The sequence below is a fragment of the Apis mellifera genome, linkage group LG6 (assembly GCF_003254395.2).
Source record: "Apis mellifera strain DH4 linkage group LG6, Amel_HAv3.1, whole genome shotgun sequence".
In the NCBI taxonomy this organism is placed as follows: Eukaryota; Metazoa; Arthropoda; class Insecta; order Hymenoptera; family Apidae; genus Apis; species Apis mellifera.
In genome coordinates, this window is record NC_037643.1 from 16,349,138 (window position 1) to 16,374,799 (window position 25,662).

General features: G+C 21.6%; 5 protein-coding genes and 1 long non-coding RNA gene across 8 annotated transcripts; 1 reads left to right on the forward strand and 5 right to left on the reverse strand.

The window, feature by feature from the left end:
- Positions 1 to 306: 306 nt before the first annotated feature.
- Positions 307 to 4,263, reverse strand: LOC107964633 (major antigen-like; the record flags this gene model as incomplete). Its single annotated transcript, XM_026441410.1, has 11 exons — positions 307 to 440; positions 513 to 591; positions 652 to 802; positions 885 to 1,068; positions 1,146 to 1,313; positions 1,489 to 1,845; positions 1,915 to 2,572; positions 2,689 to 3,157; positions 3,448 to 3,714; positions 3,803 to 4,022; positions 4,081 to 4,263. Coding segments are annotated over 11 exons (2,826 nt in total), but the record flags the coding sequence as incomplete, so codon positions are not given.
- Positions 4,240 to 7,446, reverse strand: LOC113218873 (putative leucine-rich repeat-containing protein DDB_G0290503). Its single transcript, XM_026441428.1, has 11 exons — positions 6,913 to 7,446; positions 6,696 to 6,848; positions 6,320 to 6,602; positions 6,201 to 6,253; positions 6,045 to 6,125; positions 5,695 to 5,967; positions 5,493 to 5,597; positions 5,311 to 5,379; positions 5,093 to 5,242; positions 4,819 to 5,013; positions 4,240 to 4,728 (listed from the first exon to the last, which is right to left on the reverse strand). The coding sequence occupies exons 1-11, from the start codon at positions 7,120 to 7,122 to the stop codon at positions 4,294 to 4,296; spliced, it is 2,007 nt and encodes a 668-aa protein (XP_026297213.1). The 5' UTR covers positions 7,123 to 7,446; the 3' UTR covers positions 4,240 to 4,293.
- A 2,205-nt stretch (positions 7,447 to 9,651) lies between these two features.
- LOC724977 (partitioning defective protein 6) lies at positions 9,652 to 12,654 on the reverse strand. 2 transcript variants are annotated; one of them, XM_001120877.5, is made up of 6 exons: positions 12,539 to 12,654; positions 11,407 to 11,601; positions 11,019 to 11,250; positions 10,604 to 10,731; positions 10,222 to 10,500; positions 9,652 to 10,120 (listed from the first exon to the last, which is right to left on the reverse strand). In XM_001120877.5, exons 2-6 carry the CDS (start codon positions 11,461 to 11,463, stop codon positions 9,812 to 9,814), a joined length of 1,005 nt encoding a protein of 334 aa, XP_001120877.2. In that variant the 5' UTR covers positions 11,464 to 11,601; positions 12,539 to 12,654; the 3' UTR covers positions 9,652 to 9,811. The 2 variants fall into 2 exon arrangements, with proteins under 2 accessions (XP_001120877.2, XP_026297080.1); XM_026441295.1 differs by lacking the exon at positions 12,539 to 12,654 and having other exon boundaries at positions 11,407 to 11,714.
- Positions 12,655 to 12,689: 35 nt separating this feature from the next.
- Positions 12,690 to 15,640, forward strand: LOC724930 (caspase-8). Its single transcript, XM_006570913.3, has 7 exons — positions 12,690 to 13,517; positions 13,670 to 14,251; positions 14,348 to 14,610; positions 14,708 to 14,900; positions 14,997 to 15,122; positions 15,196 to 15,330; positions 15,427 to 15,640. Exons 2-7 carry the CDS (start codon positions 13,699 to 13,701, stop codon positions 15,633 to 15,635), a joined length of 1,479 nt encoding a protein of 492 aa, XP_006570976.2. The 5' UTR covers positions 12,690 to 13,517; positions 13,670 to 13,698; the 3' UTR covers positions 15,636 to 15,640.
- Positions 15,641 to 15,692: 52 nt separating this feature from the next.
- On the reverse strand, positions 15,693 to 19,423 carry LOC100577346 (sodium channel protein Nach). Its single transcript, XM_003251603.3, has 10 exons — positions 19,062 to 19,423; positions 18,657 to 18,863; positions 18,119 to 18,284; positions 17,672 to 17,823; positions 17,427 to 17,538; positions 16,969 to 17,260; positions 16,748 to 16,798; positions 16,278 to 16,470; positions 15,975 to 16,081; positions 15,693 to 15,873 (listed from the first exon to the last, which is right to left on the reverse strand). The coding sequence occupies exons 1-10, from the start codon at positions 19,235 to 19,237 to the stop codon at positions 15,743 to 15,745; spliced, it is 1,587 nt and encodes a 528-aa protein (XP_003251651.1). The 5' UTR covers positions 19,238 to 19,423; the 3' UTR covers positions 15,693 to 15,742.
- Positions 19,424 to 21,865: 2,442 nt separating this feature from the next.
- LOC100577373 lies at positions 21,866 to 25,548 on the reverse strand. Of its 2 annotated transcripts, none has more exons than XR_120594.4 (3): positions 24,989 to 25,548; positions 22,780 to 22,874; positions 21,866 to 22,688 (listed from the first exon to the last, which is right to left on the reverse strand). It is a non-coding gene; the product is annotated as an uncharacterized LOC100577373 (long non-coding RNA). The 2 variants fall into 2 exon arrangements; XR_001703498.2 differs by lacking the exon at positions 24,989 to 25,548 and adding an exon at positions 22,994 to 23,350.
- Positions 25,549 to 25,662: the final 114 nt, after the last annotated feature.

Below are 25,662 nucleotides of genomic sequence, written 5' to 3' on the forward strand. Positions count from 1 at the left end.
TTTAATTTAAAAAATACATGTTACAAAAGATTCTATGTTTTTAAAATCATTTGTAAATAAATCCAGTCTTACTATAAATGACAAATACGTCATAATTAATTTTGTATTTTTTATTAAAATTTATTACAAGCATTCTCATTTGATATTAAATCTTTTTAAAACTATAATAGTATAATTTATATGAGAACAAAATTACAGTATCAAAATTGTTATAACATTAAGATTCAGAATAAATATCTTATAAAAATATATTGTATTTTTGACAAATTTTATTTCAAAAAATTTTATTGTCAAAAGAACAAATTTTTTAAAATATATTAACAAAATTTATCTTGAAAACTTTAATATTATTAATCTGTTGTTTTAATATATTCATGTATATTGCTCAATTTATGGTAAGCACTACATTGATTAATAAAACTCCATCTTTGTTTATCAAACTATAAAAATAAAAATATATATTAGAATAAAATAAATATAATTAAAATAAAAATTTACAAAATTAAATATACAGTGCTATCTTTTTCCATTTGTTTTTCTTTCTCATATTTATTTTCTAATTCTAGAGATTTTTCTTCACCATTAAAGTATCTGTAATAATATAATTTAATAATATTTTATGCAAATTTAATATTTTTTTTAATAAGTTACCCAAAATTGTGTTCTAAATTGAATTTATAATCTTGTGTTTGTAAAGTTGGATACTTTTGAGTATCATTGAAAGATTTAAATTGCCATTGATTTTGTAAATGTGAAGTTTTCTCCTTTACAATTGATGACATCATTTTATTATACATTGATTCTTTAAAATGAAATAATTATGTTAGTATTTTGTATAAATTTAAAATAGAATTATATTATTTTTTAAATATTATTTTTATTACCTTCTTCATTCATTGATAAAATTTGAAATTTCTTTTCAGGTTCATTTAATTTTGTATAAAATTGCTCTTGAACATTATCAGACAAACATTGATTTACATTTTCCATGTGTATTATATTAGTGGTATTGTTAATAATTATATTTATTCGTTCATGTAATTCACTTAATTCTTTCATATTCAATGACTAAAAATATTTAATTATTAATTAAATGTTATTATTATATAAAAATGCGATCACTATTAATAATCAATTACACATACTAATAACCAATTTTCTGAGTCAAACACTTTTTCATTTTTTATATCATCTTCAAATTGTTTTTGTAAAATTTCAATATTTGCTTTATGTCTTTCACAAAGAGCATTTAAACTACTATCATAATTTTTCTTCATTAATATTAATTTATCTTGATATTCTTCCATCTGAGACTATATAAAAATTATACAAATATTAAAATAAAAGTATTATAAAATATATATAATATGTAAAATATATAAATAAATATATAGTTAAATAATTAATTTAGTTAATTAATGAATTAATTTAGTTAATTAATTAATTAATAAAAATAGTATATCTTATTGTTATATTAAAAAAAATTACTTTAAGAATAGTACGAAGATCATCATTTTCTTGTACTAAATGTTTTATGACTTCTTTAGGATGTTTTATTTCAAAATCTTTATTCTCTATTTTATTTTGGTTTACATTATATTCATTTGTAATATTTTTTTCCTTATATTTTGTATTTACATTATTATCTTGCAAAGAATCGAATCGTTCAAATGTTATATAATTATTTTTAAGTAATTCGTCTTTTATATTTACATTATTTAATAATTGTATATCAATTTCTTCTATTTCATTTTCTTTTATTTCTCGTTTTTGATCATTATATTTTTGTTTGAAATCTTCATTTGTATTATCTATAGTTAGTTCTATTTTTCGATCTTGCTGAATCTAAAAATAAAACAAGTATATAATTAATTAATAATAAATAAAAGACATATAAAAATATATTTTACTAACTATATATTTATCTTGCAAATTTTTAATATTTGATGATTCTTCTAAGTTAGGTAGCTTTTTAAGATTTAATAATCTTTCATATATTTTATTAGAAAGAGCATATAATTTGTTTTTTAAATTTTCTTCTATCATTTCGTTGCGTAATCTAATCGATAATTCAGAGATTTCATTTTTCCAATATTCCACATCTTTTTTCAAGATTTCATTTTCACGTAGAAATGCATCTAAGCTAATGTCAAGTTTTTTATTATTATTTTGATCACTTATAAGTTGACTTCTTAAGTTATTGAGTTCAATTTTTAATTTCTTTTCATTTTTATCCAATTTCGTTAGATTCTCTTGCATTGTATATATAATATTAATTTTATCATTTTGTTCAGTTAAGGATATAATTGTTAGATTCATTTCTATAAGTTTATGTTCCATATCTTTTACTTTTTCATTTAATAACTTATTTTCATTTTCCAACTTCAAAATTTCACAATGCTTTCCTTCCATTGCATTTTCATATTCAGCAACTTTTTGTGATAAAATATTATCAGTTTTATCAATATTACTTTTCAAACTAATTATAGTTTTATCCTTTGTAGAAATAATCATATTATTTTGAATATTATTTTTTTTTAATTCATTATTTTCAAATTGTAAATCAATCAATCTACAAATATATCAAGAATTAAATAAAATATTATAATTAAATAAAATTAAATAAAAATTTAATAATGAAAAAAATGTTTTTAATTAAATACTTTTATAAAATAAAATAAATATTACTTTTTTTCTATTTCTTTAATTTTATTTTCCAAAACTGTATTTAAATTTTTGGTTTCAAGGAATTCATGAACTTTCTGTGATAAATTTTTAATTTGTTTGTTTTTCATTATTAATTGTTTCTTGCTTTGTTGACATTCTTTTGATAATCTATTTTTTATATTTTCTAGATTTTTGTTTTCTTTTTTTAATGTATTACAATCTTTATCATATATGGACAATTCATTTTTAAATATTTCAAGTTGCCCTTCTAATTTCAATATAAGATCATCTTTTTTATTAAGATCTATAGTCATTTTTGATAACTCTTCTTTAATATTATTTTCAAATTTTTCTTCTTTTAAGCAATCACCTTCTCCTCTTTGTTGAGCCATTTCTTTTTTTAATTGAGCTATTTCTACATCTTTCCTTCTTAATTCTTTTTGTTGTTCTCCTATTCTTTCAATTATTTGTATATGTCGATCTCCAGCACCTTAATAAATTATTTTTTGACATTAATTATTATAAATATATTTAATATTTATTTATAATTAAATTTATCATTTTTAAATATTTTTAAAAATAAATAAAATATATTATGGTTAATATATTTAATATATATATTTAATATATATATATTTATATATATAATATATATATATTTTACTTATTTATATTGTATACTTATATATTTTATTTTATATTCTTATATATTTTATTTTATATACTTATATATTTATATTTAAATAACTATAATGTAATATAATTATTTAATATAATTACCTTGAAGAATTGTACTTATTTTATTAATACACGATTTTAAATATGTTTCAATTGCTCGATTAATTTTTTCATCACATATATTTTTTTTTTCCGTATATAAAATTTCATTTAATAACTGATATAAAATCTCTTCAATAAATTCATTTATCTTATTTTGTATATGTAATAAATCACTAGGAAGCTCTTTAATGTAAGAATTATACTTTATTTGTTCTTCTTTATGTTGATTATACAAATCAGAAATTACTTGCTTCTTTGAGATTATATCTAAAAAAAAAAAAATTGATATATTAATATATATTAATAATAATTTTGTAAAAATACAAAATAATACAATACCAGCAACTTAAATTACCTTGAGACCTATTAATAGCTGATTGTGTATCTTTAAGTATCTCATAAAAATAATAAGTTTGTTTAATCATTACAGGACGTTCAATTTCTACATATATTTGTAATTTTTGAGTAAGAGAACGCAATTTTATAATAAAATGCGTAAAATATTTAATGATCTCTTTTTCTATTTTATCTATATTATCATTTCTACTCAATTTAATCATATAATTATGATATTCCTATTAAAAGATATATTATTTATTTTAAGAAAAATATTAAACAAATGAAAAATATTACCTTTTGGAATTCATGAGAATCGAAATTATTTATTGTTTCATTTAATAAATTTGTATTATTAAATGAATTATTAGGTGAAATAGTGTCTAATTCTAATTCACTTGAATTGTTTTCATTTTGTCTTACATCAAATAAAACTATGTTGTCCTTAACTAAAATATATGAGTTTGATAATACTGATTTTCAACACAATATATAATACATATATAAATTTTAAAGAATATTACTTATATTTTTTGAATCCTCTTTAGAGTCATCAAAAAATTCTTCACAAATTATATTTTTTAAATTTTGATTAGGATAATTTTCCTGTTTATTATTTCTTATATAGTGTTCTAAATCTCCTATTTGTTGTAAATAATTCTGTCTTTCTATTTTGTAACTTTGAAATCTTGTCATAATAATGTTTATATTGTATAATATATTATTTGCTTCTTCACCGATGTCCAAGTTACATTTTGTACAACTACAAACTTCTTCACAAACATCATTAAGCTCTTCTAAATTATTTAAAATGTATTTTATATTATTGAAGAAATCACTAATATCTTGCTTCATTGAAACTAATTGTTCTTGATATTGAGAAATCTTAATATCCTTATTTTGAATTTCAGTTTTTAAAATTTCCAATGTATCGTTTGTCTCCATCTAATAATTAGAATTAAAAAACATAAAAATATAAAATATAATAATTATAAATTAATAAAATATTTAATACATATAATAAAAATAATATACTTGTTCATTATATTTAATAGATAGTTCTTTAATCACTTTTAATAATTGATTTAATTTTTCTTCTTGATCTGTTAATAGACAATGCTGCTCATAATTTTGTTTCTTAAGTTCATCTCTTTCTTTTAATACATTTTTTAATTGTTCTAAAGATTCATTATAATTTTTTGCTAATTCTTCCATGTCTTGTACTTTTTTCTATGATATAGAAAAAATAAATATTTAAAAAAAATATTTTTTTTGAAAATTTTAATTTTAAATATAAATAATAACTAACTAAAAGTGACTCTTTTTCTAATCGTAATGTTATTGTTTCTTTAATACACAATTGAAGCTTTTCAATTTCCTGAGAATATAAATAACAACTTTCACATTTGTCATTTAAATCTTGTTTGAGTTGTTCCATTAAGCATTTATAACCATGGAGCTAAAAAAAAGATAATATTTATAAAATAAAATAATAACAAAATAATAATATAATAAAAATTATATTACTTTTTGTTTCAAATCTTCTATTTCATAATTACGCTCATGATCTAATTTGAACAATTTTTCGTGTAATATCTGTATAATAATTATTAAATATTAATTGACTTAAATATTTTTATATTAATTGACTTGTAAATTTTTATTAACATACTTTAAAATTAATCTGTAAGATTATATTATATACTTGCTTTAAGGTTCTCTTGTTGAGTATGTATAAAACTTTCCTTTTCTTTTAATAAAATCTCCAAATGTTTATTCATATCACGTAATTCTTCTAATTCAGCATCTCTTACCTGAAGAAAATAAAAATATAAATATATAATATTATATAAATATAATATTATATAATTATAAACTTGTACATCATAATTATAAACTTATATATCATACACAAAGTTCATTTTTCAAGACAATGATTTCAGAATCTTTTTGAATGATAATTCCTTTGTGAATACTATTATGCCGATCAAAATCAGATTCCGTCCCTATTTCAGTATCAGACTCTGATGGACTTTCAATATCTTGTGAACTATCACTACAGGATGCATCACATTCAAAACTTTGTTCCTCATGATTATTTGTTTGTGTACTACTTTTGTCTAGATCTACTACACTGTTATCCTCGTCACTAGATTTGGATGTGAATGATGTTTGTGACATTGTCTAAATAATATAATATTTATATATATATATTACTGTAATAATAAAGAGTACAATGAAATTGGCAATTAGATCCATACAGATACTGTTATAGTTTTATTTAAATATTTATCAATTTGATCATTGATTTGTACTTCTACATCACGTGTTTCTTTTTCTACCTATAAATAGATATTAAATTTATTAAAATAATATCAATAATAATATGAAAAATTTGATTGATATAATCTAATTACTTGTAAAGCTACATCAACATATTCTATCCAGGATGATGTCTTTTCACTGTATTCTGCAAATTGAAATAAAATGAAGAAAATTAAAAATTTTATAAATACTTTTATGTATATTGTTTTACCTGAAATAGGAAATGATTTCAAAATAGATCTACATGATGATATTAAATTATAATTTTTCAAAGATGAATCAAATGCTGTTAAAGAATATAATTGATTATGGTTTGTTATAGTTGATGCATTCTGTTTATTCTGTAAATTTCTCTCACAAGGTATATGAATTGATAAATATGAATTTGAATGAATTACAGGACCTGATTTACTCATATTAAAAAATGCATCCTTTAACAATCCTGTTGTATAATTGTTTTTCTGTGATGAAGTTTTTACTTTTGAAATATAATCCTAAAAAATAAAGTAATAAGAGATTATTGCATAATTTTGTATTATATATAATATATTTGTATTATATAATAGTATAACATAAAATATGTTTACTAAATTTCTTAATTCTTCTTCTTGTTCAGGAGTAAGTCTAAGACTCTTATATTTTTTAAGTTCTCTTTTAACTGCTTGAAGTTTATTTTGAGTTTCTGAATTGAGTTGAATAATATTATCAATGACTACATTAAATGGTATTATTTTTCCTATCTACAAAAAAAAAAAATAATTGGAAATTTTCATTTTAAATTTTATTATTCACTTAAGTACATACTGATGAATCATGTTCATTGAGTTCACGAAAATAACGTGAATTTTCTAAAGAATTCGGACTCCAAGCTCTAATATCCGAACAAGAATCATGTAATTTTAATCGACCTTCTAAACGTTTCTTCGGTAAAACATAATCACCATATATCAAAGGTGTTCCAGAGTTATGTTTACTAGTTAAAAAAATTCGGGGTCCATGTTCTACATAAGACATATTTACTTTCTTTTTCTTTATTCAGTATCAGTTTATATATTAATTACTACTATTAACATAATTGATGAAATCTATATAAAATTCTTCTTTTAAAAATACAATTTATAAAATAAATTGCATTATTTATTTGATTGTGTATTTTTATTTACATACTATAGTAACTACTAAAAAACAAAACCTAAAATAATATAAACAGTGATCAACATAAAATTCATGCATAAAATTCATAATAGATATTTTATTTTATAAATAATCATTAGAAAGAATTATATTACATTTATCATAATTTTTTGTTTCTACTAAAATAACATAATCTATAAAATCTATAATATATGAATATAATATGAATGTGATATGAATTTTGAAGTAAACTATTATTTAAAATATAAAGAATAATGAAATGAAGATAACAAGTAATTTATACTAATATGTATATTTAAGTATAAAATATTATATATAGATTGTCAGAACATATATATATACAATTTATAAATACATACATGTATATCACTACATTATTTACTGCATAATTGACAAAATATTATTTGTGTATATATCTGTTTTCTCTTACAAAAAAGTTCTTGTTTTCATAAATGAAATTTCTATAAAATATATTTCACATATTTTTTTCTCGTTTATGTAGTAATTAATATAAAATCAAATCAAGTAATATAAAAATAAATCAAATAAAATTATACATGAAAAAAATATTGCAAAAATAAACTTCTTTAATTTAATAACTAAAATATTTATATATATTATATATTTTCATAATTTTTTATATATATAAATCAATTTATATAATTATGTTATATAGTGAAATATTTTTCTATTATGATGTATATATCTTTGTCAATTTAATTGAAAAAATGTAATTAATATATGCACATTAATGATAGATATAATATTTAAGACTATTTAAAAATGTATTCTTTTTAATTAAATATTATAAAGTATTTTATATGAAGCATTATATATTTTTTTTGCACTACAAAAATACTATATAAATGGAATGCCATATACAATTTATCACAATCCATTTTTTATATTTATGTATGAAACAATGATAAATATATAAAGAAAGTACATTTTACATGTCTATAAATATATTCTGTAATATTAAAGGATTTTATAACTTGTAAAATATATATTTTAATATCTAGTATTTAATTAGATAACAAATAACATTTATAAAACTGGAATTAAAATTCAAAAACTTCAACATTCTTTAAACAGAATACATATAAAAGTAGACGTGTTTCTGAATACATTGCAATAGGAGTATTCTCAGTTTTGTATATTTGTATTATAAAAAATATTTGGAATGTATAAAATGTAAATATAAGGCCACTCAATTATTTTTTTTTTTTTACTTTTTATATTCAATTTGAAATGAAATATTCATATTAGCATTTCACTTTCTAATGATTTATATACACTTTGATCATCATTTTTAAAAATTCCTCTATTTATAATGATAAATTAAATTATCTAACTTTATTATCTGTATTATATATACATAAAAAAATAATTAAAAATATAATATATCATAAAATAATAATTTTAATATTAATTATTAAGTAATAACAGATTGCAAATTATCAAATTGATGAGAATGATAAAACATAATTTTGTAAAAACTTTATATATAAAATTTTAAATTTTCATATTTGCAATTCATTTCATTAAGTAAAATTTAAGTACATTTTATGTATTTATATATATTAAGTACTACAAATATTATTTCAATATTTTTAAAATGTTCTCAACACAATATGTATATATATATATATATATATATATATATATATATACATATACACACACAAACTGTTTCTTTGATTAATCTATTTTGAAAACTGATATGAATATTTTGATATTGAATGTATATAAAATATAATAATAAAAGAATATAATAAAAGAATTATTGAAAAATATATATAATTTGTCTGAATATTTCACATAAAATGATTAAAAAGTTTTCATTTTCAAGATGTTTTGTTTTTGACTAAAAATATACCATGAATAATTTATTTTCTAATTTTAATATTTTTTAATTTTAATATTCTACTTTCCATTTATCATATCATATCATGTTTTATTTTTTTTCAAATAAATTTATTGTTTTAATATTTTTTATATATAATATTTATATTAATTTACAAAAAATATTAAAATAAGATATATGAATTATTATATAAATTTTATTTAAAAAAATTTAATTCTAATCTATAAAATAATTCTTCATTTTGTTTCTCTTTCATATTAATCTATTTTGTATACGAAACATATTTCAATTTAAAAGATATATATTAAAAATTTTTTCATAATAATGATTTAGCAAAATTAATTTGTAATATTAAAGAATAATTTTAATGAAAAATGTTATTAAATTAAAAAAAAATAATCTTATTTTTAATTAAAAAAATCTTTTTAAAATATTCATATAATTCATATAATTTCATATAAATTTTATATTAATTTATTTATTTAAATGAATTAAATTATTATTCAATTATGTAAAATGTAGCTATCAGACTTTATAATGCTTCATTTATTTCATTATTTTATCTCTTATTGTCATGTTATATTTTCATATTTCTATATATTTTTTTTGTAAATGAATATTTGAATTAATATTCAATGAGTATGATGTAATGTAAAAAGTAGAATTTTATATTTTTGTTACTTATAAATGTAAAACACCTTGATCAAAATGATTTTGATGATGATGATGATGATGAAAATGATGATGTTGAGCAGTAGAAGTAGATGTTGCTGCATCATCTTGTAATGTTACACCTGTTAAGTCTACAATTTCATCTGCATCTTCATCACTACCAGTAGCAGCACTTTGCGTAGACTGATGACTTCCAGAGGACAATTGACTGTTACGTGAAAATGATCCTCGTCTTGGAGCAGTTAATGCTGCTCGTTGATTTGCTGGTTTCACTGTGATTATGAGATTCGAAGAATTGGCAATCATCATATCTGTCACCTATTTAACATACATATATATATGTATGTATGTATATATGTATATATATATATATGTAAATAAAAAAAAGAAAAAAAAATAGTAAATATCATATTACATACTTGATCTAGAGTTTTTCCAGCAACCTCTATACCATTTACTTCAAGAACTTCATCATTTACTGCCAGAAGTCCTGTACTTTCAGCTAAACCACCTGGTACTAATCTACTTATAAATACACCTGGAACTTTTTCAATGCCACCTCCAGCAGATGGTGGCAATATTCGAAAACTTTCTCCATCTTTAATATAAAATCCTAATGGTTTATCAGAACCATGTTTTAATAAACGTACCCGACGACAAGTTTCTGGCAATATATCTACATCAATTATTGCCGATACCTATTATATTGTAAATAAAATTTGTATTTTATATTTTAAATAATATATATAATTATATTTATATTAATAATATAATTTGTATTTATATAATAAATAAACTTACCTGCCTAAAATCATGAGGATTAGATATAGCTAATGATTTTGGTTTGCCAGGTGTACCACCAAGAATACTTGATATTAAATTTTTTGGTTTTATTGTTCCATATCCATTTATATCTTCTAATCCATCTCCTATTATGTACAAAATAGCTTATTTTTATGTAAGTTATAGATACGCTATCAATATTAAATTATAAAATATTAAATTTAATAATAATATTAGTAATATTACTTAATAATAATAATAATAATGATAAAAAGATATATTCTCTATTATCATAATTAGATATATTCTCTATTATCATAAAGTGGATTTTTTCTTTTATTAAAAAAATTTTTTTTATATTTTAAAATAAATATTGATAGATTTATATTTCTCACATATAAATTTATAATTATTTAATATAAAACCATCTTACCCTTTATTCTTTGAATAAAAATTCTAAGCAATGGTTTTGCAGCAAGTAATGCTCTTGCTAAATTATTATCATTGTTAATTGGTAATAAATCACCATCAGTTGGATCAGTATACCATATTAAAAAACTTAAATCAGGACCAATATCATGTCGCTCAGCTAATAACTTTCTAAAATCCTCATAATTAATTGTATCATTACGATTGACTGAAAATCTTATTATATCTGCATCAAACTATAAAAAACAAATTGAAATTTTTTATATATAAAGAAATTTAATAGTATAAAGAATGAAAGAAAGAAAAAATACTTAAATCTTACTACATAATATTATTTCTATTTAATAATAATAGTAAAAAAATAAGAACTTCAACATTAAAAAGAAACTTACTTTACTTTTTACTGCTACAATATTACTATCGACTTGATGATGCTTACTTTTAGACATGATGTTTAATTTGAAATTAGTTTAATTTCGAAGTAAATCTACAACTCACAAATACGATGACGTGACGTCAAAGCACCTGTTTAGTAGAATGTACTTGACCGCAACCGACTCTAAGTATAAGCTGTGTTGAACATAAATCTGGTAACAATAAGAAAGTCTAGTTTCGGTATAAACATAACCTAGTTAGTATCATATATTCCCGCGATTTTATAAAACATTTGTTTATCGTAATATGTCATTACGATAAATGGTAATAAATGAATGATAATAATGACATAATCATAATAAAAATATAATAAATCTTAACCTTATTTATGAATAATAGATTATGTGTGTATTTAGGAAAACATGAAAAAAATAAGAAAAAAATAAAATTTTTTTTAAACAACATTCAAATAGATAATAATAAAATAAAATAAAAATCAACTAATATTTTATCAATTAACATTTTATCAAATAACCACAACTGCTATATAATAGAAATATTTTATAAGGTATGTAGGTATATAATAGAAGTATTTAATTAAAAGAAATAAAGATAATAATTTTAATCTAATAATAAAAAATTCAAAAAGTATATTAATTTTAGTAATTATATAAGATAAATTTATATTTAACTAGAAAAATAATAAATAATTCAAAACTTTAAACTATTATTTTATAACTTTTAAAAAATAATTTTTTCTTAATATTTTATAAAATTAAATTTTCAGAAAATTAAAAAAATATTTATTCTCTTATTTTCAAGATATTTAAAAAATATAACGAAATTTTTTTTAAAAATTATTTGTAACCTTTTGGACAAGGATGATTATTAATAAAAAAGATATGTATTAAATATTTCTATTTTTATTAGAATCAATGTTAAAATTTTATACTTCTAATATTAATTCCATATTTTTTATCTATTTTTAAAAATTACAATTTTATTTAAAATCAGTCATTTTTCATTTTATTATTTGGTTAAATTAATATAAATTCAATAGTTTAAATATAAATCAAGTTATAAACTTTTTTAAGGACAAGAGTACACAATCCACACAAATTAAAACATTTACGTGTAACTTTTACTTACTAAATATTATGGCTATATTTATAAGAATTTTTTTAGAAAAACGTTAATTATATTTCATCAGAAATTTTGTCAGATATTTGTAGAAGCAGCGTTGCCGATTTGTAGATCCTAGTAATTAAACATATAGTAACTTAGCTAATTCACTATAAATTTTTTAGTGAGTAAACTTAATTTCGATAGAAATGATACAGAAATAATTCAAGACACGATAAATTTTTTATGTTTTTTTATTTTGACATGTAGAATTCGAAAACAACAAATTAAGAATCAAAATTCAATAATTCCAAAATTATTTATAAATTATTTATAAAGTTTTGCATTTTTAAAAAAATTATATGGCTTCATATTGAATTTTTATTCAATAGATTTAGAAAATAAAAATACCAGGATATGTTAAATTCAAATTAAAAGTTTTAAAAAATCTCATGATACATTTAATATTATAATATATAATTATTTATTTATTGAAAAATATATTGTGAAAAATAAAAAAATATAACCATAAGAAATGTAAAAATGCAATAAGAAATGATATAAGAAGAATAGATTGACATTATTGGTGGGGATTTAAAGATTGCTAACGCAGAATATGTGCAATGATATTTTTAATATAATTCTATGTATAATTTATTTTAAATAATAATATTGAACTTAACAATATTAAATCGAATAAAGAAATATGCTCAAATAGATTTACTTATTAGTGAATGATAAAAAAAGCCTACTTGATTAATTATTGATTTTATTACAATAAATTTGAAGAAAAGAATTTTTATAAATATTAATAAATAAAAAAATAAAATGTCATAATATAATATTCATATATTGATATATGAATAAAAATATTTATAAAAATATCTTATATTATTATAATATATATTTTTTATGGTATAAGAACACTATATCATATTTTATGTAAAATAAAAAAATAAAAAATATAAATATTTCAATAAAATTATACATAGGAATATCATACAAAGTAAGTATTATTTTTATAGATAGCATGTTATATTTATTTGTTATTAAATTATTTATTTATATTTTATTTATATTAATATTATTTATATATATATATAGTAATATTATTATTTTATTGTTTAATATTAATATTTTATTGTTTTCTTTTTTTAGAATTTATTTGTAGAAATTTATAGAGAGCAATGTTATCAATTGATGCTTTACCAAATCTTGCTTTAAATAATGATATAAGTAAAGAAATATTAAACAAAGATATCTTATGGAAAATAGAAAATGATTGTGATATAGATGAGAAAATATCTATTTTGTTTTTAATGATAACTGATTATATGGATGGTTTTAAAATAATTTATGATTTATTAAAAATACATCAAGAAAATAAAACTTATATACTTACAGAATTTATAAATAAATATCCTCAGAATTGGAAAAATAAATTATTAGAAGCTATATGTATTATACAAAATTTACAAATTATACGAAAATTAGGATTATCTTTTAATTATTTAAATTTATTTTACTTACCAAAAAATAGGTTATTTTCTAGATATGTGAATTTAACGGCAAAATGTTTATATTTGTTATGTGAAACTCTTTCTGAAGATAAAATAAAATTATTATTACAATATGTCAAAACTGATATCATTGAATATAACGTAAATTTAAAAGATTCAGATTTTCTTGAATTACATATGTTATATTGGATGCAAGAAAATTATATTTCAATAAATTTAGGTTTGTTTTTTATAATTTGTTGCAATTATAATATTTCTTTTATGTGTTTGTAATTTCATATAAGTTTTTATTTTATGTAATTTTTAATTATATTAGATGGCACAGTAAAGCTTGAAAATTTATTGAAACATTTGAAGAAAATTGAAGATTTAGAATCCATTTATGATGATTTGAAAAATCATGAAAATCATCGAGATGTATTAGATATTCAACATATTAATACATCTATTAATACATCTCAATTACAAACATTTTTTATAAAAGAACATAAAATTTCATTAAATAATGAAGAAAATATAAGAAAAATAAAAAAAGGTTTATGTATTATTATAAATCAAATGTTTTTTATGGGAGAAAAGGTATCTAGTTACATTAATATCAATATATAAATTTTATTTTAATATAAATTGAATTATGTATATAATATATTTTACATATATAATATTTTTGTTTTAGTATGAAATTAGATTTGGAACAGAAACTGATTGTATGAAATTATTAGAAACATTTAAAGGTTTTAATTTTATTACTAAAGAATTTAATAATTTAAAAAAAGATGAAATACTTAAAATGTTAGAAGATATTCCAAAAACTTTTGGTGTTGATTATGATTGTATTTTTGTATGTATCTTAAGTCATGGATATGAAGGTAAAATTATACTAAGTTATTTTAGTAATTATGTAATATAGTAAATTATAAGTATTATAAATTTCATATGTCATGTAACATATACGAATATTCTAGGTGGTATTATTAGTGCAGATGAAAAAGAAGTTAAAACTGAAGAAATCGAGTATAAATTTTGCAGTATAGAATTAAAAGATGTTATTAAAATAGTTATTATACAAGCTTGTCAAGGAAAAATAATAGGTAATAAAAATTTTTATTTTATTACATTAAAATTAATATATATTTATTCATTCATAAGAATTTTTAATTATAGGACAAGTAGAAGATAGTTTAGTTACAGATGGTTTTATAAATTGTAATATTTCAAAAAATATTTTATCATACAGAAATTTTTGTATATTTATGTCAACTATTCAAGGTTTTGTATCTATGCGTCATAAAGAAAAAGGTAATAAATAATTATAATACATACACACACATATATATATATATTGTATTTAAGTTTTACATATATTATTTATATATTAAATTTATAATTTCGTAGGATCATGGTTTATACAAGAATTTTGTAATATTTTACAAAATGGAAAAGATAAAATTACATTTTTACAAGCTGTTTCAAAAACAATTGATGCAGTAGGGGAAAAAAAAGGAGTACTAAATGGAATAAATTCCGTTGCTCAATTACCCGAAATAAAGTCATATCGATTATCTTCCGATTTTCAATTTCCAGAATATCAAGCACAAGTATAAAAAAATAAAAAATAATATTTTCGATATAAAATATGATAAAGTGCAATAACACATATATATATTTAACAAAATTTTTTTATTAATAAGTTAATAAAAATTTCTATCATCTAATTTATGCTTTCCATATTTCTTCTTGCATATGCATCTGTTAGAATTCGAATAACAAAAAAATAAATAATTTCAAAAATGAACATGAAACTAAAACCAGCGAATATCCCTAAAAGACCGCCATATGTTGCTAAAAAAACATTAATATTGTTATTATTATTATTATTATTATTATTAATATTAATTCTATTTTAATTCAAATTCATTATTTTAAAAAGTAATTAATATTACCAAATATGTGACGCCAACTATAACGCGTATCTCGACGATACCGAATAGAAATTAAATCCCCAAAAAATATATGAATTATACTTTGATTTTTCCAAGTTTTACCTTTGCTATAAAAAAAAGTAATTTATTTGTAATATCTAATGATCTATTAATAAATAATAAAAAGTTATTTATAAAAGTTTATAAAAACTCTTATTTTTTATTAAAAGTAGAAAAATAAATTTTTATGGAAATTTTTTTTAATATTTTGATAAATTTTCAATTTATATTAATATAATTTTAAAAAAAAATTATTATAATTACCTGAAATAAGTTGTATAAGTAAAGTCATTATAATAAACGCGTTTGTCAAGACTTGCTGCTGAATACTCCATAATATAACGATAAAAATTACAATCAGGTTTACAATTACAAGGTCTATTTTTAATATCCAATTCTACAAACGGTAAAGTTTTAGGTGACATGTCTGTTCCTGGCCAAGAAGTGTCATACCAAACTAAAATTTAATTTCAGTATTTTTTCAATTATTAATTATGAAAAAATTTAATACAGAATGTTATTATGTTTTACATTTTAATAAATAAATCTCTCTTTAAATATAATTATAAAAATATATAAATATAATATATAATATATATATAAGATATATAATATAATATATTATAATTATAAAGATAAAAAATTTAAATATAAAAAATTATAAATAATTTTAATAAATATTTATAAATGAATTTATAAATAAATCTTAAGCTTATTTAGTATTTTAAACTTACATTTAAATGTTTCTAGACATTCGACATCTCTCAAATTACATATTCTAGTATCTGTAATAGAATATTATTTATTTTAAAATTAATAAATAAAACAACAATTTACAAATATGGCTTCTCTTTTTATCCCATTTAATCCTTAATAATTATTTAATAAATATAATATTATCAACTATTTTTCATATTTACAAGATATTTATGTAACATTTTTAAAATAAACTAACTATTTTGTGGATAATAATATGGGATGCATCCACATTCTTTTTTAATTACAGTTGCTCGACAATCTGTCAGACAATTTATGAACGAATATCTTGAAGAAATGAAATTTCTTTTCAAATTATCAGGTATTGTATTTTCTTCATTATATGTGCACTGTTTATTAGATACCCGTTTGATATCCTTAGTTGAATAAATCTCGATAGGTTTAACAGTTAAAAATGAATATTTATTTACACCTATTAATTTGCTTGCTGCATCATAATCAGGATAATCATAAGGATCGTGTAACATAATCTGTAAAAATATAAATATAAATATAAATTTAAATATTGTAAATATTAATTCAATTACGTTTCTTGAATTACTCTTAATTTAATCATTTTTTTTATTTATAAAAATATGTTTTTATTATAATTATTTTAGTAATTAATTTCTTTTTCAGAGATTATAACAAAATTACCTTTATTCCTATAGATTCTACAATACTGGCATGATAATCTTCGACATCGAAATTAAGTAGAATATTGAGTCCACTCTGATATCCACAAGAAGTTATTTTATGTGGTTTTATGCTTCGAAATAAATTTTAAAAAAATATGATAAAAACAAAAAATGATATTAATAATCAACAATATATAAAATAAATATATAATATAATATATAAATCATATCAATATATAAATATATATATATATATATATATACCTTGGTTGTTTCATAATCAAATCATGAGTGATATAATTAAAACTACAACATATACCGTTACGACTGATACTCGTTTGAAATATATTATTGCAATCTTCTTTTTTTGTTTTCCATTTACATAATTCTAATAAACTTTCACAACTTCGCGTAACCTGAAATTTGAATTCAATTCACGTTTATGTTATAATTAATATAATTGTGTTATAACAATGATGAAATATAAATAATATTAAATAAACGATAAAAGATTTGGTAACAATTATTTTATAATTTTAAAAAAAATAAAAAAAAATTGTATGAAAAATATTTTGAATTTGAAATTTTTCTTAAAAATTTATAAAACGATTAATATATAATATCTTTAATCGATTTCTTTTTTTAAATATATTCAAAGTTTGTTGTCTTCATTTTGAACTTCATTTGATTCTTAAAAAATTTGTTACATACAGAATTCATGATGATCGGTATTGTAAGATTATTCATCTCAAAAATATTTTGTAATCGTGAGAGATTATTTCGAATGTATAATCCGTGTACACCAGGATATAATAATTCATCCAATAATCGCATTTCTTCAACAACAAATTCCTTTGACACAGCTGGTGGAAGTTTTCTACAACAAAAATAAAAATATTTTATTAAAATATCTACTATAAAATATATCTTATTATAAATGAATAAATCGGTATTCAATAAAATAATATAAAATAACGATAAATAATTTTCGAATTTTAAATATTTCCTTTTTATTATTCAAAATCCAAGTAAATAATAATTTGTACAAATAATTCATTAATTTTTATCTAACTAATAGTAATTTTTAATCTCTATTGAATTTTTTGAAAACTATAAAATAACAATTCCAACTCCAGATTTGAATGATTTTTAAGTGAAAAAAAATTATAATTCTATTTTAAATAAAAAAAGGAACCGGATACTAAAATAAAAAATTAATCGAAAATGAAACGTGTATTAAAAAACTTACAAATTGTCGACTAATTTTTTCGTCAATTTGAGAGATACGCGATTGAAATCGCATATCGTGACCGCTGGAAATGGATAATTCCATATTCCATGATGCGTCGTTTCAATCACTGTGAGAATATAATTTTTCATGAAATATTCGTAAGTAATTTTCATCATCCAAATAGCGATGCACAGGGATGAAAATACCATTATTGCCCACACGACTCTAAACAGAAACATTTAATGAATATTTCTCGATTATTTCGCAAATTTAATTATGACAAAGTGAAAATAAATCTTCTTTAATAACATCTATTTATAATCTATACAATGACGGATAATTCGTTTAATCGGTCAAATGAATTTTAAATCGATTGATGTTCAATGAAAAAAATAAACAATTTATAAAATTTATATTTGTTACCTTTCTATCATTGAACGTTGAGGTTCGCAAATGTATTTGCATCCATGAAGTCCTGTTTTCTGACAAAACTCTGAGATTTGTTTCATAATGATTTTCAAACAATTTCGTACTACGTTTTGCAAAATATTGCAACAACTTTGTTTTCGCATACGTTTCATATTTTTCATTTTATTCATTTTATTCAATTTTATTTAACAATTTCTTTTACAATGAAAAAGATTCTTCGAACTCTTCTTTCAAATCTCTGTTTTTTATTTTTTTAACTTTAAGTTATTAAATTATTTAAATTATTATTGAAAAGAAAATAAGGAATGTATAAAATGTAATCAAATTTCTTACAATTTTAAACAAAATATTACACAATATATATTCTTTAAAAGATCACTTACCTTTTAATAAACAAATTATATTTGATAATCATTACATGTATTCACATAAAATTTATCTTACCTCTACTAAATAATAAGAATGATTTTAAGTATGTAGTATTAGTACGACTACCTATCGAATGAAATGCAATGCGTTATTTAATAATATATGATAGAAAGCATGCTATGTCTAATAAAAAATTCATCACACATTCTACTGATTATTCTGTGATAAGTCTAGATGTAAAATATACATTTTCTACTATGTAGTACTTGTAAATAATTTTTTACTATAATAATTAATTATTAATATTTCATATTTTTTTAATATTAATATTAATACATTCAGAGACAATTCAGAGAAATAAACATGGATATGAAAAAAAGAATTATCATTAAATTTTTCAATTTTGGATAAATATAAATAATATTATAAATTTTATTTATTGATAAAAATAAAGATTATTAAAAAAAGTAGAATTTAGTCAAAATCAAACAATAATTACTATTTATTATAATTATAATATTGTACTGTATTTTCACGATGATTGTTTTATCTTTATTTCAATTATCTTACAAATTTAGAATAATTCTCGATTCATGTCAAAATTAAAAATATTGTTCAAAATCTGTACTAGATCATATAATCGTTTTTATCTGCATCCGGTTTATACCATGCGATGAATTTTTTGTTCAGATACATCGCGCGTAATAATCGAGAAACGTAATGAAAGATGGATCTCTGCTTCCCTCTCGCGGCAAGATTCTCAATTTTTGTCCGTTAGTTGGTGTCGCGATAGAATTCTTCTTTTTATATTTGAACCACTCGTCCACGGTGCTTGTGCGAAATGAAAGCGTGCTCGTTTGCCGCGAATAGGCGACACTCGAATAGACTTCTCTCTCTCTCTCTTTCTCTCTTTTTCGGCCAGGGTGAAGGATATTGGAAGCGAAATGTCCCGGCCCACCGGTCTCGAATCACGAGTGTACTACTCTACTCGAGGCCAACCGCGGCCCAAGTAGTCGGCCGAATGACTCGATTCTTCGGATATTAAACTCTGAAGATGCCGCACTTCGCCGCGGCATCTGACTCAGCGAGTGTCATTAATAACAAGGAGGAGATAGATAAAGTGCTAAACACTGTGGAGCCGTGTGCTCGAGCACACGTCATTACCCTGACTACCGAATCGTTCGATTAAAGAGTTCCTAAATGCATCGACCTTGTCGAGGTCGCTACTTGTCACCCTCTTTTCAAGGGGACTTTATTATTTTTTTTTTTTCGCTAAGTGAGATTGACGTCGAAAAAGTTTTCAAATAAGATGTGTATTAAGTGATAAATCCATTCTGATGATTATTTTCGTTTATTTCAATTATGATAAAATGAAACGATTAATCCTTTGTATTATGATTTTTATGCGATAATTTTATTTTTTTCTATTATTGATCAAATATAATAGAATATAGATTATTGGAATTAATCGATATTCTACAATATCGATTGAGATTGATATCGAGAAAATTTTTGAATGAGATTTATATTAGGTTAAACGATATCCTTTATATTGTAATCTTTAGCATGATAATTTTATTTTCTTTATTATTGAAAAAAATAAAATAGTTATAACAGAATATTGATTATTGGAATTAGTTGCAATAAAAATCCATTCGGATAATCAATTAGGAAGAAGCTTTTCACTATATAATGAAATAATTAAAATTTAAATAATTTTTAAAAATGAATGTTTATCATATAAGAGAATATATTTTTTGTAAAAATATTTTTAATGATAAATTTGACAAATTTTTAAAATTTATTTTCCTCAAATAATACTTCTAAAACACATTTAATTTAATTCACTCAATTTAATCTAATTTAATTTAATTTAATCTAACCTAACCTTCAATTATGGTATTTAATATTCGCTAAAATACATCATATACATCATATCACATCCAATTTAAATGTGAATTAAAATAACTTGAAATTAAAATTTGTGATCTGCTGATCACGAGAAATTCTGTGACATCTCCGTAAAGAAATCGGAAATTTAGTAACCTATGCGTTCCGATCCCGTTGTATGATATATGTGCGTCCCGTATATCGATATAATCCAATATTAGGGTGATTTCGTGGCACCCCATCTCGAACGACACGAAGAACTTTCGTTCCGCGGAGGGCAAATGTTTTAAATCGACGGGCAAAGGTTGGAGGGAAGAAAGCTGGTATTTGCCACCACCCTCATTTTCTTCTCACTTAAACACTTTCGCGCATGAAATGGGAAAATTTAACAAACAGCAATTTTAAAAGCAACGCTTGTATATCAAATTTCAAATCAAATTGGTAATGGATAAATGAAATTGCTCGATACTCGATATTTCAATATAAATCTCATTATAAAAGATATTATAACTTGAAGGTAGTGCTATTCTTAGGTTAAGTTAATTATTAATTTATTATTATTTAAATATAAATTTTGTATATACAATTTGTTTTAAACAATTATCATGCAAAAAAATATTCTTTAATTTTTATTTTCATGAAATAAAACATGACTCATATACGCTTTTTATATTATGATTATCATATATGTTTAAACTATATTATAAATGCTTATTAATTAAAATTTTATTTGTAATAAACAATCTGTAGCATATTGTATTCATTAAAAACTGTCTAAAAAAATATATAAAAATTAAAGTATTGTATTTGTCTTATTATTACCATTCCATAAATAATTTTTAACTTAATCTAATTTTTTATCATTTAAACAAATAAATTGAAGAAAAAAAGGAATTAAAAAATAAAAAATTAAAATTAATCTTTCTAAATGAAGAGATGAATGATCATGATAGGTGTAGCAAAAGTGAATATCGATGATAATTAATGATAATTAAGCGACAAATAACAGCCGTGACTCGAATATAACATAAATTCAACGCGTATTAGAGTGTTGAAGTCTCTCGATGCGTACGTATAGTACGGTAATTTTAATTATGAGATAGTTCACTCCGATGTCGAGTTTCGCGCGGAGAAAATTACTGCACGTGGAAGGGGAAGTTGAATCCGGTGGATGGGGTAACAATGTATTATGCGTTCCCCTGTCAACCCCTCGCGTTAACCGCAAACCCCTTCTATTCACCCCCAACAATTCGTTAACTGCTATCGAATTGACTTTAACCGGCCATAAGTCGAGAGCGTGGAACCCCGTTGCCTTTGACGAAAGTTTACAATCGGGATCGTTGATAATTGTATCTCTCTTCCCTGTAAATAATACAAAAATTTAATACTATATATATATGTGTATTAATTCTATTCTACTTTTAAACTAAAAAAAGAAAATTGAATTACATACCAATTTTAAAAATTTTTGAATCATTTTCTTCCTTTTCTTTTTATTCTTGTTTTAATTATCAATTTGAAATATTATAATGTAAATTGGAAGAAGATCTGAAAAGAAAAATATTAAAATTATAAAAAAATAAATTATACATATGTAACATACATAATATATATATATATATAACAGAAGAATTTTTTAAGGTTAGAATGACATTCTGATATTATACTTTATACTTCTCCACGTGACATTCGTGTAGATATGAGACCCTTCGATTACGTATACCTCGACGATAAAACCTCCTTTGCGTGGATTAGTCCGCTCAATCAGGAAATATACTTGGAGCCCCCATAAACTTCTCCCAGCGCGCAAACCCCTATGTGCGTTCTATGTACCGTCCCTCTATGTGCTTCCCTTCTTTTACGCATTCTCGTTGTGCTGATCGCACATACCGACAGATAAGAATTCCTATCTTAATTGACACACCGAATCAAAAACATTGCTCTTTAAATTTTGTTCGAAAGAATCGTTCTTTAACTACAGGCATTTGAGGAAAAAGTCGAAGATCGTTCCAGAGAAATCCATCTATATATGTACGACAGGTATGTAAGAAAATTTTAATATAATCAAAAATGATATATTGGATCTAACCTACGTAATATAATTTACTATCTAATCTTGTTGCAATGTTAGATTAGTGATAATTTGTCGTTATCTATAATATAAAGAAGAAGTATCTCTAATGAAAATAAATAAGATAAGCATTTATCTTAAACAAAATATACGTTATATTATGTGTGACGTATGATAACAAAAGGATTAAAATCAAATTAATTAATTGTTTTAAATATTTTTTGAACGATATTTAATCTATAAATTATTTTCAACTTTTTCAATTTAATTTCAATTTAAATCTTTCGTGATACGATTTGTTTTATAAAATTTTTTTACATTAAATCATTTAAATTGTTTATCTTTTTAATCATTTTAAGAGGATCGACAGATTGAGGGGAAAATTCAAATTTTTAAACTACAAATAGTTACACAGAGAGAGATTCGATTTCGGATGTATTTTAAAATCTATGGGGCTCAATGTTCCGCGAAATACATCGCTCCCTTCCAATCGGTCCTATAGTACAGATGCCGTAGAGATGGCTACAAATCCCCCAGAACTCTTCATATCTATAACCTCTTTTCATTCTCGACAACAAGGGCTCACACGCGACAGGGTAGTTTTAAACAATTCACCCTTCAAACCCTCCCACGTGGTTAACTTTATTGCTACTTCCTCGCGTATATCATGGGAAGCACTTCGATTTCGTTTAAGTCGGTAAAAGTTTGATAATATTACTTTACACTATTACTATTATATTATTATTATTAATATATTCATGGAATACTTTTAAAAAAGTCAAAATAAACACAAAGGTTGATATATAAAAATAGTAGTTACGAATAATTTATATTCACATTAGATGAAGAGGAGACGAAGATAGAATTATTCATTCTCTTTTTATTTCGTTTCGGTTTAGGAAGCACTTCGATTTCGTTTAAGTCGGTAAAAGTTTGATAATATTACTTTACACTATTACTATTATATTATTATTATTAATATATTCATGGAATACTTTTAAAAAAGTCAAAATAAACACAAAGGTTGATATATAAAAATAGTAGTTATGAATAATTTATATTCACATTAGATGAAACGAGACGGAGACAGAACTATTCATTCTCTTTTTATTTCGTTTCGGTTTAGTTTAAGGTAAATTTCAATTGCTTATCAAAGAGAATTTTATTTAAAAACTGAAAAATAGGATTTTATCTCTTGATTGATTTTAATTGCTTCTTTATCTTTAGATCATCGTTTTATTTTGCAATAATCTTGAACCTAAATCTTGTGATTCTAACCTATACGAATCTTATTGATGATTTGTAAGAAGTCCTTAAAATTTACTGAATATATAGTGATTTATTTCTTTCTTTTTCTTTCCTCTACAACTTTTTTCGTTAAAATTAGAATGTTACAATGTTGATATTCTAATATTATTTAATTTTCAATTTTTATAATTTTGCAAATTATTTATAATCCTTTGATAAAAAAAATATCAAATTTTAAATTTTATCTTTAAATAGAACTATTTATATTTTTATTATACTAAAAGTATCTCCTAACCTCGCATGCAGTCAAGTCGTATATATTATCGTTCGTTCTCATACTTACTTTGATTCGTATTTACGTCTTCATGGTATCGTTGTTTGTTTCGAGTTATCAGCACACGGATCTCTCATCCATTGGATCGAGTTGCCACGAGATTCGTCTGCAATGATGTTTACGATAAGCATAAATCCGCGAGTCTTCCGAGTTGGGATTCGGAGAATTGAGCTTCCGACGTTTAGTTCTTGAGAAGAGTTGGCCTTCTGACCCCTCTGTCACCCCTGTCGTATTCTTCGAAACCGAGAATTCGAAACACGGCCTGGGCGGATCTGCGCCGCGCTCTTTTAATCGTAACTTGCGGCCCGATAGTAAGCGGGCCAAACTTAACCTATACGGGAGGTCTATTTTTATCGTTCCCGCCGATAGTACAATCGTGTGTTTCCGTATTTATGGCAGACAGAATAGAAAAGACTTGGAAAGGGTCCTGCATAAACGGTATCCCAGACTTTTCCCTTCGTTATTGTCCATTTCGATGATAACCGTTTCAAGACTTCGATCGAAGAGAAAGTTCGAATCGTTCTGTGCTTAAACGTTGCATTGACGAATAGCGAGTTTACGAAAACAATCGCCTCTTATGTGTGCGTGCTCATGCGATGATTGGTCAAACGTAATTTTTTCGAACCAATAATATATTTGCTTTTAACCTTTTAAGAAATGGATCTATTTCTATTAGATTATTT

Bases quoted from the DNA above. Each gene is read 5' to 3' on its own strand.
- LOC113218873 (XM_026441428.1), bottom strand. From the start codon at position 7,122: ATGTCTTATGTAGAACATGGACCCCGAATTTTTTTAACTAGTAAACAT. The intron at 6,126-6,200 runs GTAATTAGATTA...ATCTATTTATAG, and splicing joins ATGTTGATGTAGCTTTACAA to GTAGAAAAAGAAACACGTGA. The intron at 4,729-4,818 runs GTATATTATTTT...TCTAATTATTAG, and splicing joins CTATTAAATATAATGAACAA to ATGGAGACAAACGATACATT.
- LOC724930 (XM_006570913.3), top strand. From the start codon at position 13,699: ATGTTATCAATTGATGCTTTACCAAATCTTGCTTTAAATAATGATATA. The intron at 14,901-14,996 runs GTAAAATTATAC...CGAATATTCTAG, and splicing joins CTTAAGTCATGGATATGAAG to GTGGTATTATTAGTGCAGAT. The intron at 15,123-15,195 runs GTAATAAAAATT...TTTTAATTATAG, and splicing joins TTGTCAAGGAAAAATAATAG to GACAAGTAGAAGATAGTTTA.
- LOC100577346 (XM_003251603.3), bottom strand. From the start codon at position 19,237: ATGAATAAAATGAAAAATATGAAACGTATGCGAAAACAAAGTTGTTGC. The intron at 18,285-18,656 runs GTAAGTTTTTTA...TTTTTGTTGTAG, and splicing joins AAAAAATTAGTCGACAATTT to AAAACTTCCACCAGCTGTGT. The intron at 16,082-16,277 runs GTAATTATAATA...TTTTTTTTATAG, and splicing joins ACTTATACAACTTATTTCAG to CAAAGGTAAAACTTGGAAAA.
- LOC724977 (XM_001120877.5), bottom strand. From the start codon at position 11,463: ATGTCTAAAAGTAAGCATCATCAAGTCGATAGTAATATTGTAGCAGTA. The intron at 10,732-11,018 runs GTAAGATGGTTT...TGTACATAATAG, and splicing joins TTTTATTCAAAGAATAAAGG to GAGATGGATTAGAAGATATA. The intron at 10,121-10,221 runs GTATGTAATATG...TATGTTAAATAG, and splicing joins CTGGAAAAACTCTAGATCAA to GTGACAGATATGATGATTGC.